The sequence below is a fragment of the Mesoplodon mirus genome, assembly GCF_964341445.2.
Source record: "Mesoplodon mirus genome assembly, chromosome: 9".
In the NCBI taxonomy this organism is placed as follows: Eukaryota; Metazoa; Chordata; class Mammalia; order Artiodactyla; family Ziphiidae; genus Mesoplodon; species Mesoplodon mirus.
The window spans coordinates 112,592,627-112,607,600 of record NC_138985.1 but is presented as its reverse complement, the minus strand read 5'-3'; the positions used below and the strand labels follow the sequence as shown (position 1 = coordinate 112,607,600).

Genomic DNA, 14,974 nt, shown 5'->3' with positions numbered 1-14,974 from the left:
GTGAGGAGGGGCTCCGCGCTTACTTTTAGGTGAGCAGTTGCGTTCTTTCGTGACTTGTGTGCAGGGCCCTCTGTGTTCTCGTGGGGCGGTTTTAATTTTGATGATCAGAAATGTCATCTCCTTCCATGACTGAAGTTATTTCCAGGTTGTCAGACGTGTAGCTCTTCTCCCCGTGGTCGGCTCTTGTTCTTGGGTGGCCAGTAACGTTTTCGGGGTGTGTTAAAATTAACCTGCGACACTGTTGCAGTTCCTGACTTCAGAAATTGAGTGCTAAGCTCGTGAAATTCCTTTATTTATAGGACTCCCATTAAAGGTGGCCTTGTTAGCTGTCCAGCCTTACAGTCTGTGTTTAGCCTGCAGTGAAAGCCCCCGAGACCAGCCCGTGCTCTTGCGTTTGCAGGCGGTGAAGGAGAGGAAGAGGTGTGTCACGGCGCACTGGCTGAACGCGGTGCTGAAGAAGAAGCGGCTCGTGCCGCCCCATCGGGCCCTGCACTTCCCCGTGGCCTTCCCTCCCGGGGGGAGGCCGTGCTCCCAGCACGTAAGGCTCACCCCTCCCCCTCTGCCGGGTGGGCTTGTCTGCTCCCGTGTCTCCCGTGGGCTGCGAACGGCCCGCTGGCCGGTGCTGAGCACGAAGGCATCTTCTTTCCTTCTGTTCTCCTGTGACAGTCGCGGCTTCCTGCACAGGCCGCTGTTGCGTTGACTCTCCTAAGCCTTTGACACCGTTTCATAAATTCCTGAAATAAAGCGAGCGACTTAAACCAGAAGTGGCTGCTGTTGGCCAGACGTTATCACTTGTGGGTTCTCCCACTCAGCTGAGCTCAAAATTGGGATCAGTAAGAAGAACTGACTAATATTTATATGCTTAATAGAGTAACTTCATTAAGATTTTCTGAACGGTGTCATAGCAACACAAAAATGGTTTTCCCATACTTGGTATGTTTGTTTTCCATCCCCTTGCTGGCTGTGTGTGGAACATTTTCACCATTAACAAAGTTCTGGTTTTGACATTCTTAGACATGATGTCACTAGATGCCTCTCGTGATGCCAAAGAAGGAATGGAAACACCCGTGTCTATAAAACAACTAAAATGTAGAAGAGTTTATTAACTGGGTTAAATTGTCGTTATATTTTGGCCTTACTTGCTCTTTTCCCTTAGATTATTTCTGTGACTGGATTTGTTGACAGCGACAGGGATGACCTGAAGTTGATGGCTTACTTGGCAGGTGCCAAGTACACGGGCTATCTGTGCCGCAGCAACACAGTTCTCATCTGCAAAGAGTAAGCACGGTTCTGAAGCCATTACTTAATCTTCAGTTTATACACGCTGTAGTGGCTGTTTCAGCAGTTCTGTATTTCTTAATATATCTTAGTTTTGTGACGGAAATTAGGGTGTGAAAATCAAAGTCTGTTAACAGGATAGCAACGATATTTATGATAATGCTAGCAGAAGAATGAAATCAGATGAATTAATGAGATGCAGTTTAGCCCTGGTAACAGCAGTAAGGTAAAGGTAGGCCTAGCAATGGTCTCGTGACCCACGTGTGCGCTTCCTTACCAGCCAGGGTCGGCTCTGCAGAAACATCCCTGTCATTTCTAGTGTGAGAAAATGTGGACTGGCTTTGTTGAATATAAATATAAATTTGAACACAGAACTCTAACATTTAGTAAATGTGTTTTCTCTTCCAAAAAAAAAAAAAGACCAACTGGTTTGAAGTATGAGAAAGCCAAAGAGTGGAGGATCCCGTGCGTGAACGCCCAGTGGCTGGGAGACATCCTTCTGGGGAACTTGGAGGCCCTGCGGCAGATGCAGTACGGCCGCTACACCACCTTCAGCCTGCAGGACCCCTTCGCCCCGGCTCCGCACTTGGTTTCAAACCTTCTGGGTAAGCGGGGCCGGTTCCACATTGCCGCCAGCTTGCGTACTAAGCACCGGTCTTGGCTTCGGCCCTCTCATCATTCTGATTTAATTTCCCGTTTCCTCGCCACACTGTCTTCCTCTGCACTCTGCCCAGGAGTTTTTGTTGGTGTGTATTTTGGTTTACTTTTTAAAAATGGACCCTCAGAGGTAGAAGGAACGTGCAGAAGCCTGCTGATCTTGTCTCAAGCCGGCTCTGGTCTGTCCAAGGCGCCCCATGAGCCGTAGCCCACCTCCCCTTCAGCTGTGCAAGACTCGTGGGAGGATCACTACCCCGGCTGTACACACTACAGCACTTAATGTTACTGCATTTACTGAACTGAACGTTACTCCAGAAAACGGGCGTTCAATTTGAGCACTGCTTTAATGTGCTGTCTCTCAAAGGAGCCTGTTAAGTTCCGGTTTGAGCGGCTTCAGTCACGAGAAAGCTTGTCTTCATTCTGAGCTGTGGTCCACTGGCTTCCCTGTGACGCACCTGCTGGTGTGACGTCACCTGGTCCTCAGTGGACACGCGCCCTCGGTGCTCAGCACGGTCACCGCCCGGCGCGCTGTGTTCCTTGGTGTCAGCCCCCTCGTCGCAGTCGGTTTCTTAGAAGCCGGACTGTGTGGCTCCCAGAATCGGCCGGGGGGACAGCACACGCGGGGCGGGCAGCCTCTGCTGTGCTGCGTGCTCCTGCTTTGCTCAGGGCTGCCTCACGCGCAAAACTAGGCCCCTGCAGGCCCTCCCGGGAGCCGCCGCCCCTCACTGTGCAGCCGCTTAGTGACAGTCCTCACATTTTCCCCTTATTAAAGGTTGTCCGCCAAGCCACCGTGTGTCCAGGATTACCCGCTCCTGAAAGTGCTTTTTGTTTTTTGTTGTTGTTGTTGATGATACACTTCCTTTTTCTTTTTTTAATTGGAGGATAGTTGATTTACAGTGTTGTGTAAGTTTCAAGTGTACAGCAAAGTGAATCAGTCCTACATATATGTGTATCTATTATTATTATTTTTTTTTTAGATTCTTTTCCCATGTAGGTCATTACAGAGTATTGAGCAGAGTTCCCTGTAGGTCGTTTGTAGTTATCTGTTTCATATATAGTAGTGTGTGTATGGGTCATGAAAAGGCTTTTGTAACACGGCTTATCTGTTTACACAGTATATCTGATAAGTAACCCGTTTCTCTCTTTAGATGCTTGGAGAGTTCCACTGAAAGTGTCAGCAGAGTTGCTGATGGTATGTCAAGCTAATAACCTTACTTTGGCTGTTACTGTATATTATACACATGCAGGAGGGATACGTTTGTATTTGTAAATTAAGAATTCTTTTAGTAGTTTGTCACCATAACAGATGAGGGCTGTTCTCCTCTCCTGTCGTAGCTGTTGAGTATACCCTGCATCTTTTTTTTCTTAATTGATGATATTGTCAGTTATTCATATTTATACGTTAGGAACATTATCGCTTCAAAGCTATACGATTGCTTAAAGAATCGGAGAGCTGAGTAAGACGACGTGTTTCCATAGGGTCAGGGAGGCAAGAGCTGAGGCGTTAGTGCAGGAGCCCTGGACCCACAGCTCACTCTGCAGGAGCCCGGACCTCACCGTGATGGGACCGTTCCCGCATGTCCCAGGTGGGGTTCCAGCCCGCTGGCTGAGCTCTGATAGGGTACCTTCAGGAGAGACCATTCTGGACCTGAAGGCCAGCAGTTGTTTGTTACGAAACAAGTGAGGGGGGGCCTTCTGCCCTCTCACCTCAGATCGAGAGGTCATTGCTTCAAGTAGTGAAACAGAGAAAGTGTATTTGTGGACGAAGGTCTGCATAGAGGTGAGGCAAGGGTGGAGGCTGACTGGGGGGTTCCTCCAGGGGCACCAGCCTCCCCCCGCCCTTCGGCTCAGCGTGTCTGCAGGTCAGGGGCTCCAGCTGGTTCCAGGAATGTGGGCGCCCTGTGCCTGGGGACCGGAGAGGCCTTCAGCACCTTGCCCCACCCTCCAGAGCGCTGTGACCTGATCGTCCTGAACCCTCATGGGTGACATCTCAGTTCAGGAAGAGTCTCTTTTTGGGCATATAGTCGCAATGAGTATGTTTTCCAAATTCCAAACTGAGACACAAGACAAAATATTTGAAGTGAAAAGTGTTCTGAAAAGTTCAAGGTTGAGGATTAAATCCGTAACGTGAACAGCGAGAGGGGTGAAGACGTTTTAAAGAACTGCTGGGTCTGGTGAATAAAGAGGGTGCCAGCCCAGGGCTTCCCTGGAAGGCTCGCGTGTGTCTGTCTCTCGGCTGGTGAGGCGTGGTGGGTGCGTGTGTCTTGTACGCAGTGGGGTAGGTGGAAAGCTCTTGGAAGCTACTGTATTACTGGGGAGACTGATTAAAGTAAATCATATTTTAATCACAGGGTGTACGACTACCTCCCAAACTGAAGCAGAATGAAGCAACTAATATCCAGCCCTCTTCCAAAAGAGCCAGGTATGAAGAATCGCTTTTTTTTTTTTTTAATGGTTGATGAGCTTTTACAGGTTTGTTTTAGAAAATGGTGGCAGTTGGGAAAGTTCCAGAAATGTTCACAGTGAATAGGATCTGGAAGGATTTGCTGATTGCGTCGCAGCTTTATCGTGGCACGTCTCATTTCACTGCTGGAGATAAACAGGGAATAGCCAGTGTTTTTTCCTCTCATTAAAAAAACAGTTGAGTCTTCTCCTTTAACCAGAACCGTGCCAGAACCCCCGGTGTGTAAAACATGAGCTGCTGTGGTGGAACGGGGGTGGGGGACTGGAACCCGCTCCAGGCGTCCTCGGTGTGGGCCCGGGAGCCTGCGTCCCGACCCCTGACCCGGCGGGTCGGCGGGGGGTGGCTGTGTGCAGACCTGTGCTGGTCTCACCTGGTAAAGAGAAGCCGGCGGTTCCGTTAGAACCCAGAGGCCCTCCAGGCCGTGCTCAGCGAGGGTCTTGCTCTCTTCCCTGCCCCTCGGCTCTCCCTCCTGCCATCCCCACACCCGTACAACCTGGGAATGATTGGATTTTGTAGTGAAAGCCTAATTATGTGATTATATGTGTCATTAAAATGCCACAAATAAATTTTTCTTAATTGAATAGACTGTCTCAAATATAAGCTAAAAATAGGATTTGAGAAAATTTAAGGAAATGAAAAAGACTGAGGTTTAATTTAAAATGTGTGCTTGAGTCAAACAGCTTTGTTGTTCTTTGCCTTCTGGGTTGAGACGGGGCAGGTGGAAGACACAGGACTAGAGCCCTGGGGGGGGCCCTCCCGCTCTTCAGGACCAGCAAGGCCAGTGAGAGGGCGGGGGCGGGACTGATGAGGAGAAGTGGAGCGTTGATTGGCTGCTTCCCTTGGAGGTGCCACACGGAGTCCTTTTGGGGGTGACTTTGTGTGAATGGTGGGAAAGAAAAAAAGAGCAGGTAAGTCACTGTATTTTCCCTTTAAGGAAAGAACACCACACACACTTAAAGCTTGTTAAAGCTATTAAAATCCCTTGTTTGCTAAAGAACATTTTTAAGTAAATAATAGGCGGTCTTTTCTATGTGTATTTTATAGAATTGAAGATATACCACCTCCCACTAAGAAGTTAACACCAGAATTGACCCCTTTTGTGCTTTTCACTGGATTTGAGCCTGTTCAAGTTCAACAGTACATTAAGGTGAAATTTGATTCTAGTTTGCATAAGGATTTTTAGGAATGTTCCTTTCTGTATATATTTGCTTGAGGCCAGCAGTCTAATTAAACTAACATTTAATCAGGAATATCGTATTATAAGTGTTTACAGTGTGTATCTATAAACTGCGTGTCATCATTGACTTCCCGCCTCATTCTTGCTACTGCTGCACTTAGATACTCGCTTTCTTATTAGGAGAAAAACGATTTAGGTGAGTAGACCGAGAACCATGTCTATAATCACGTGAACATTATTAGCAAGCCCACTCGGACATCATTTTCATAAAGACATGAGCTTAAAAGAGTAGCTGTGCCTCTTCAGGTTTTCTGATTGAATCCACAGTCTTTCAAGACTTGTTTTCTTGGGTAGGAGGGTAGGCCCAAGGGGCAGTGGTGTATTTGTGTATTTAGATAAATAAACTTTTTGGAAGTAACACCAGGAGGGATTATGGGATTTTGTTTTGTTATTTTGGGGACAGGGGAGGGTGATGGTTAAGAGTATGAGTTGACCTGTATTATGAGGATTCAAATGTTTTACTTTTTTTTTTTTTTTAAGGAAAAGAATTATAAATGCTACTATACGTTTAGTATAATTTATTTTCTTTACTTTTAAAATTGAGTATAGTTAAAGAGATCATCTTTTATATGTTTATGTCTTCTCAGTCAATTCTTAGGTCATTTCTTAAAATAGAGACAGTATTTTAATGTGCCTCAATAACACTCATGTCAGCTTAGAAAGCCTGGGCAGATTTGCTCCTTATGAAACGAGCTGTGTTGTTTTCAGAATTTTACTTATTTACAGGGATGTCTTATTAGTCTTGATCTGCACAGCACTGATTAGGGAAATGTACATTGTCAATCCTAGTTTTCACTTTCCTCCTACAATGGCGTGGGTTTGGTTTTACCAGTTGCACCATTTTCCGTGGCCAAGGACTCTGTTGGTAGTCTTAGACACGTCACAGGCCGTGTGCGGCTCTGTAGGCCTAGCTCTCACCTCTGGTCTGTGTTCGTGACCCCCAGAAGCTCTACATTCTTGGTGGGGAGGTCGCCGAGTCTGCACGGAAGTGCACCCACCTCATCTCCAGCAAGGTGACGCGCACCGTGAAGTTCCTGACAGCCATCTCCGTGGTGAAGCACATCGTGACTCCGGAGTGGCTGGAGGAGTGTTTCAAGTGTCAGAAGTTCCTTGGTGAGTAGCAGCATCCATACCTCAGTGAACTGACTTCAAGAAAAAACCCTTTTAATTTGGCATTATCTCCATTTTCACCCCAGCAAACATCTCGTTCATTTGGCATTATCTCCATTTTCACCCCAGCAAACATCTCGTTCATTTTTTAACACTGTTATTTTATCCATGTAAATTCATAAACTTATTCCATGTTCCAGTCATTTGATGGATATCTTTGCATTTTACCGTGAAATATAGAGGGTTTGGTAATTTGGAAGGTATTGGGGGAAGAATACGCTCTGCGTTCCAGCCATGTTTCCTGATGTGAGTGTATTTTGTTTGGAACGCTGGCTGTCGGATGAGATTCCACATGCAGTACAGTGCACGGCGGGGAGCCCGGTAACGTCCTGGGAACGTCGGGGCAGGTGGGTGGGTCAGTGCATCCCTCCCTTCCTTGCCCGTCTCCCACCGTCCAGGGCACCAAAAGTGAAATCCTGTTACTGGCAGTGACACTTAGAGATAGGTTTTTTTCTTAGATTAGTCAGTGCACCCAAGTGTTTTTAGAGCCTTGCTAATCAGCACAGAGCGAATATGATTCCAAGTGACTTTTCTCTGCGGAATAGATTTGCAGCTTCATCTCACGTGTGTTTCCTCTGTTGAGGGCACATCACAGCCTGTTGCCCTCAGGGCACTGGACAGCACTGTGCTTATAGGCCAGTTAAACAGCAAAAATCACTGACAAAAGCACAAAAGTGTGAAGAAAGTAGCACTAAATGGACCACAGAAGGACCCTTGTTCTCAGAATGAGCTGAACCATGGTGGGCACTGCCGTGTCGGCCCCAGCGGGAAGCGCCACGTGGGCAGCTCTGCCACATCCACAGAGCATTGGAAAGCACCACAGACGCTGGTTTTGAGGTTACAAATAAATTGTACCAAGTGGGCATAGTCACAAATACGAAATCCACAAATAATGAGGATCAACTATAGTATGTAGTGTTTAGAAATTTTCAGTTGAGATTTTAGAAATTTTTTTCTTAAAAGATACTAGTGAAATATAAAACCTAACAATGCAGGCAGAAGAAGAAAAACGTAGAAACAATACCATAAACGTAGATTAGCTCTCAGTTTCATATGAGTTACAAAGTTCAGAATGAGAGCGTCTGTTGTTAAATTGAAATTTGAGTTGCTTCATTTATCAAGCTTACCAGTCTGCAAAAAACATTTTTTATCTGTTTATGAAAGTTATAACAATTCATATTTGATGGGCAGTTTTAGCTGACTTTCATTTCTTTATGGCCTTATTAATGTTTGCTGTGTTGACTTCTGAGGGTTTATAAGGTGGTTCTGGTCTTATTATAAACATTTAATATTCAATATTGAATAATCAAACACATTTCATATTTGATCCCTCAAATTTCAGGATTTCTTAACTTTTCCAGATTGTCATATAGTTGGAATTACACAGGATGCAGCCTTTTCATGTTGGCTTCTTAGTCACATGCATTTATGTTTCCTCTGTGTCTTCTTAGCTCATTTCTTTTTAGCACCAGAGACTGTCCCACTGTCTGGATGGACCTCAGTTTGTTTATCCACTCACCTACTGAAGGGTATCTTTGTTGCTTCCAAGTTTTGGCAATTACAAATAAAGCTGTGTTCTGTGTGCAGCTTTTGTGTGGATGTAAGTTTTCAACTCGTTTGGCTAAATACCAAGCAGGGCGATTGCTGAATCATATGAGAGTAGGTTTAGTTTTGTGAGAAACCATCAAACTGTCTCCCAAGGCGTTGGTACCAGTTTGCTTTCCCATCAGCAGAGTTCCTGTTGCTCCACATCCTCGCCAGCATTTGGTGGTGTCAGTTTCTGACCATTTTAAGAGTTGTGTGGTGGTACCTCATTTTTGTTTTAATTTGCATTTCCCTGATGACATACCATGTTAAGCGTCTTCTCGTGTTTATTTGCTATCTGTAAAGATATACATATATATATACAGATATACTGTGGTCATGCATCTGTTCAGATCTTCTGTCCATTTTCTAACTGGGTTCTCTTATTGTTGAGTTTTGAGAGTTCTTTGTATATTTTGGGTAACAAACAGTCCTTTAGCAGATGCATCTTTTGCAAATATTTTCTCCCAGTCTGTGGCCTGTCTTCTCATTCTCTTGACATTTGTCTTTGACAGAGTGGAAGTGTTCGGTTTTAATGAAGTCCAGGTTGTCAGTTATTTCTTCCATGGATCATGCCTTTGGTTTTGTATCTAGTCATTGCTGTACCCAAAGCCATCTTGGTTTTCTCCTGTTACCTTTTTAGGAGTTTTAGTTTTGTGTTTTACATTTAGATCTGTGGTCTGTTTTCAGTTACTTTTTGTGAAGGTGTAAGGTGTGTGTCTAGATTCAGCGTGTGTGCGTGTGGACATCCACCTGTCCCCTTGTGCTCGCTGCCTGTGCTCGTAGGCGGAGTGGGGGTCTGCACTGAGCTCTCACTGTGTCCATCCATCTGTCCTGATTTCACCCAGAGCTTTACAGTGCGTCTGGAAGTCGGGTCCTCAGTCTTCCAGCTTTGCTCTTCTTGAGTTGGCTGTGCTGTGTCTTTTGTGTTGTCATATAAACTTTAAAATCATTTAGCTGATATCCACTAGTCATTTACTTTTTTTTTGCGGTATGCAGGCCTCTCACTGTTGTGGCCTCTCCCGTTGTGGAGCACAGGCTCCGGATGAGCAGGCGCGCAGGCTCTGGACGTGCAGGCCCAGCGGCCGTGGCTCACGGGCCCAGCTGCTCCACAGCATGTGGGATCTTCCAGGACCGGGGCACAAACCCGTGTCCCCTGCATCGGCAGGCAGATTCTCCACTGCACCACCAGGGAAGCCCCTAGTCATTTACTTTTAATACAGACTCGAGATATTTTGTTTTGCCAAAAGTTTACATTTTGAGGTTGTTCCTGAAATTTCTCAAGAAGAATACTAACCCTAGGTTATTAGTTCTGGCAGTTAGTATCTGAAATTTCACACTCTGATTCATTTCTTAGTTTTTTCCCTCTTTTAACGTTTTATGGATATTTTTAAAATCAATTTGGCTTTTGAATTAAGAAAATTTTTTTGAAACGATCAATCACCCAGTTGCCTATATAGTACAGACATAGCTTCTTTTTCCTGATCCATTAGAGAGTCCGTTGCCCAAATAATGCTCCGTTATCCCCAACACCTACATGCGTGTTTCCTACAGACAGACAAAGGACCTTCCCGTAGATGGCGCGGCGCGGCCACGGTCAGGAAATCAACACGGATCCATCACTGCCGCCTCATCCCCATTCAGATCTGCCCATTGTCTCGGCATCGCCCCTTAGAGCAGAAGGACCGAGTTCTGAATCACACGTTGCATGTAGTCTCCTCGAGTCTGGGAAGGGCCCCTTGGTCTGTTCTTGTCACCTGAAGATGTCTGGTCAGGTCGGTCACTGTACAGAATGCCACCCGTCTGGTGTGTGTGCCGTCTCCTCCCGAGGGGGGGCAGGGGCGTCTGTGGCGGGACCATCCCATGGCTGTGGTCTCCCCCACCTCGCATCCTGCCAGGGGCTGTACACTGCAGGGTTGTCATCCTGTGCGTGATTTCACGGTGGTCCCTCGATGCAGATGCAAGCCGGCCGGGCTTCTGGATGAGTCATTTATGGGAAGCACTTTGAAACTTTGCAGATACTGCTGTTCCGTCAGACTTTTGATCTATTCCCTTATTTCCCCACGTGCGCTCCTTTCTATCTCCTTGTTACCGTCTTGTCGTCACCGACCCTCATCATCGTCCCCACTGTGACCAGGGACTGCCGCTCAGGCTGGCTTCCGTGTCCTGTCCACCTCTCCTGTTGGGTTGACCACGTGGTAGCTTTTGGCAAAACAAGAATGTTCTGGGCTCATCTTAAGCTTCTCTGCCCTGCTTCCGCACCAGCGTTTTCCCAAGGATCCCCGAGTCCTTTCAGTGTAAACCTGGGAGCGGAGGATGGTGCTCGTGGCCCTGGGGTGTTGCTCCTGAGTGTCTGTCTGTCCGGTGCCCGTCTGCCACCACGGGGCTCGTCCTTGTTTTCTCCCTCTCTCTGTAATCCTTTCTCCAACAACAGTTTGAGAAGCCTAGCTTCCAGTGTCCTAATGAACTTGTTAACTTACCTGATAAGCTTCACTGTGTGTAGAGTCAGCAGCACGTGGACCACCGCTACCCCTGCAGCCCCTCTCACTGGGCTCTGACACCCTTGGGGCCCGACAGCTTTAAAACTGGATTATTCAAGGAGTGATAGGGGATAATTTTGGAATTTTGTATTTAATTTATAAAATTGGTGTCTCAAACTATATAATCTCTTTCTGGAAGACGCATGTCCTTTGTGCTGCTGTGAACAGTTTAATTTTCAGGTTGACTCTTTCTACGGATTCTTAGCAAGTTAACGTAACTCTGCTGCTCCTTTTAGAAAACCAAAATGTCAGCATCTCCTCTGGGACAGGATTGTTTTAGCTACTTTGTTATATTTCAGTGTCATCGTCTCCTATCATAAATATTAACTACTTTTTGGTACTCCCTCATAGTTCTCCAGGAGGCATATCAACCTTGATTTTGCCGTGGACACTTACATTTCAAATATATCACTTCAGGGACTTCCCTGGTGGTCCAGTGGTTAAGACTCCGTGCTCCCAATGCAGGGGACCCAGGTGCGATCCCTGGTCAGAGAACCAGATCCCTAAAAAAAAAAAAAAAAAAAAAAAGATCCTGCATGCTGCAGCTAAGACCTGGCACACACCCTAAATAAATAAATATTTAAAACAAAACAAATAATATCACTTCATGCATGACAGTACATTTTTGTTCATTTTTTAATTCATCATTTTTTTAGAAATTCTTATCGTCTTCCACCTAAACCAGTATAGTGCCTTATTTATCTGCTGATGGCTGATCCATTTTGTATTTCTAGCAGTTGTTAAATTTCAGCATTTCTTTAGTGACGTGATTGCTCTTGCCCAGTGGTCCTTGAGCTCAGAATGGTTTTTACATTTTTAAGGCATTGTTTCAAAAAAAAGAAGGGCATGTCACAAAAGTATGTGGCCTACAACGTGTGTCATCCAACTGACGCCCTAGACTCTCCCTGCTTTGGGTTGTGTTACAGAGTTTGGTTATTATGATGAAATGAAGAAGAAATGATTTTCTGAATGAGATGTATTTCATAAGAAGATAAAATATTTTGTGATCTTTACCTTTTGACAAATGAGATATTTCTTACTTAAATCTTCAAAATTTGGTAAAACCGTTCTTTATAAATTGCTGTACATATTCATAGATTTAAAAGGAACGGGTTTTTGGTAAATCTCAGCTAATTGAGTCTAATGGCTCTGGAGTCACTGTGGTCCCTACACAGACACACACACACACAACACGATGACAGTTCTCAGCTCTCCCTCCAGGACTGGAGCTCTTCCCCTGGGTCACTGGGCTTGGAGAGCTGTGAGCGCCCTGGGACGGTTTGAGATTACAGCTGAGGGGTGTGGAGGGGCCAGAGCTCTCAGTCCAGTTTTTTCCAAACGCTAAGAAACACTGACCGAGGAGGGACAGTGTCTTTAGCCTGGCTGTTTTCAGGAGAAAAGTAACTGACAAATATAACAGGTGAGGCTTTTGTTCACAGGTGTCACAGGTAAATGTGAGCTGTGAATCACACGCACCTTACTGGGGGCAGCCTGGAGCGGGTGGCATGGTGCAGCCCAGGCGCCGTGCACTATTCGGACGGTGTGCTGTTCTCTTTTCCAGATGAGCAGAACTACCTTCTCCGAGACGCCGAGGCTGAGGTGCTTTTCTCCTTCAGTCTGGAAGAGTCCTTGAGGAGGGCACGCGTGTCTCCGCTCTTTAAGGTACGCTTGGAAGGGAAGTCAGGTAAGGCCCCGGGACTCGACAGCTGCTACAGCTGTGGGCGACAGCGAGGGCCTCCGGGGAGCCGGCCCCCGCCCCCCCTCACTGTCCCCACTGCATGGGTGGTCCTCCTTGGGCGGGGTGTTTCTGGAGGTCTTGGGCACCTGCAGAGTCCGCTGTTTACCATAGCTAAGAGAATCCATACAAAGTTAAATAAATAGATTAGAGATAAGCATTACAGATACCTGGTTCAAAGAGTTATGTGTGAATAGGTAGGAGCCATTTAAATTGATTTTTTTGCTTTTAACAACTTAATACTATTCTCATTAATACTATTCTCATTTTATACTCAGCTATAGAATGGAGACCATCCTTGGGAACATATTAATTGAATCTGTGCCTAATAATTCTAGACTAGAATATTTAAATATTTGTTAGATAAGATAGAACACTCTGGAAAATGGTCAAACAGTGGCTCAGTAAATTAATAATCATTTTTTTACCCTTACGGAGCCAATTTAGGAATCAGAAATGATTTGCAATACTGAGTTAAGAGTATTTTACCTAAGATAGTCTGATTTTTCTAAGTATTTGAGGAGTTTAAAACTAAATAGTATTTTTGGTACACTTAGGAGCAAGGGTGTTTGAAAATTTTAACCAGCAAAATCATTTCCTATTCTGTTTGAGCTTTACAGTTTAGAATTGTATAGAAGTTGACAAGAATGTTCCTATTCTTGCTTTTATCACAGAGTACTTCATGTCTTTTAGGAATATAAGTTCTAGTTGCTGTTAATAAGTGTAGGTCATACCTAACGTATGAAAGTGCTGAAGTTACTTCCAAATTGACACGCCTGGATTCCCCGAGGCCCACTTCAGACTGGGGACTAGCCGGGGCTAGTATGTGTATCCCTGTGGAATAGACACTTCGTCAAAAATCTCAGGGTAGGATGAGAAATTACGTACACTAAAAATTCCATTTAGAAAACATAATACACGTATTTTCACTTTATTTTTAGGCGAAATATTTTTACATCACTCCTGGAATCTGCCCGAGTCTTTCAACTATGAAAGCGATTGTGGAATGTGCAGGAGGGAAAGTACTGTCTAAACAGCCGTCTTTCCGGAAACTCATGGAACATAAGCAAAATAAGGTAGACAGAAGTAAAATATACTACTGAATTCGTCATCGTCACGTATAAGAGCCACTGTTTAGTAACCAGTAACTTTCTTTTCATTAGAGTTTGTCAGAAATAATTTTAATATCCTGTGAAAATGACCTTCACTTGTGTCGAGAATATTTTGCCAGAGGAATAGGTATGGTTCATTCCTCTTGCTCTGTATTAAGCACGTGTGGGCACACACACAGCAGTGCATTTATTTCACGGTTTTTGTTTTCATTCCTTGCAGATGTTCATAACGCAGAGTTCGTTCTCACTGGAGTGCTTACACAAACACTGGACTATGAATCATATCCTTTTGAAAGATGTGTGCTGCAGAAACCCTCTCATCGTTACTATCAGACCTGTGTGTGTTCCGTATCACCACAAATTAGGAAATTTTTGCCAGAGTTGGTGAAAAAAATGATGAGAGACCCCTTACTTACATTTTTGGAGATTTTGTTTTTATACAATATGTGCTCTTACATCTCTCCAGGTTTTTTCCTACCTTTGGGTGACTGGTGGGTGTCATCTCAGGGCCCCTTTTCTTGCGTCTGTAGCCTGAAAGGAACCTGAGTCTTTCTGCCCCAGGACGGTTGGAGCCCCGGGTGGATGGTTCAGAGACGCAGGGGTTGGCGAGGGCTTGGGTGCCCGAAGCTCAGCACCCTGGCGTGCGGCCTCTGTTGGATGCTGTCGCTAGTTTGCATTGGGTGTGTTTGGCAGTTGTTTTCCTCAGCGAGCTTACATATAAATTTAACTGACGCACCTGCGCTGGTGACTGGAGCCTGGTGCACGGGTCTGGCTGTGTCAGCTGCCGGATGGAGCGGCCCCTGGGCCCTTCAGACGCCCTTGTTTTCCAGCTGCTTTCTTCGGGGACAAGCATTTTAAAGCAGGAAGACAAATATATTAAATATACTGCATCTTATTAAGATGTGCAATTTTATTCTGAGGAAACATAAATTATGTTTTGTATTATATGACTTTAAGAGCCCACGTTAGGTTTTATGATTCATTTGCCGGGTTTTTAAATGTTTTCACAACCCCGTTAATGGAACTTCAGCTGCAAATAAAATGGTGTAAATAAAGACCTTGCTATCTCTAAATTATGGATGTTAAAGATTTGAAATGTTTTGTACTTTTATTTTTATTTCTTACACTCTTTTCTTTTATATTGATATCTTGCCCACATTTTAAATAAATGTACTTTTGAACTTAGAATTGAGTGGT

At 45.1% G+C, this 14,974-nt stretch overlaps 1 protein-coding gene across 1 annotated transcript in view; it reads left to right on the top strand.

The window, feature by feature from the left end:
* Nucleotides 1-14,959, top strand: part of PAXIP1 (PAX interacting protein 1) — a 48,314-nt gene extending 33,355 nt beyond the window's left edge. The window contains exons 10-21 of the mRNA XM_082632822.1: nt 401-538; nt 1,157-1,278; nt 1,699-1,883; nt 3,084-3,127; nt 4,287-4,357; nt 5,444-5,546; nt 6,581-6,749; nt 12,492-12,592; nt 13,607-13,741; nt 13,829-13,904; nt 13,998-14,062; nt 14,497-14,959. Of these exons, the coding sequence (XP_082488948.1) occupies nt 401-538; nt 1,157-1,278; nt 1,699-1,883; nt 3,084-3,127; nt 4,287-4,357; nt 5,444-5,546; nt 6,581-6,749; nt 12,492-12,592; nt 13,607-13,741; nt 13,829-13,904; nt 13,998-14,062; nt 14,497-14,508 (1,221 nt within the window). The 3' untranslated portion in view covers nt 14,509-14,959. The remainder of the gene's footprint in view (nt 1-400; nt 539-1,156; nt 1,279-1,698; nt 1,884-3,083; nt 3,128-4,286; nt 4,358-5,443; nt 5,547-6,580; nt 6,750-12,491; nt 12,593-13,606; nt 13,742-13,828; nt 13,905-13,997; nt 14,063-14,496) is intronic.
* The last annotated feature ends 15 nt before the right edge of the window (nt 14,960-14,974 follow it).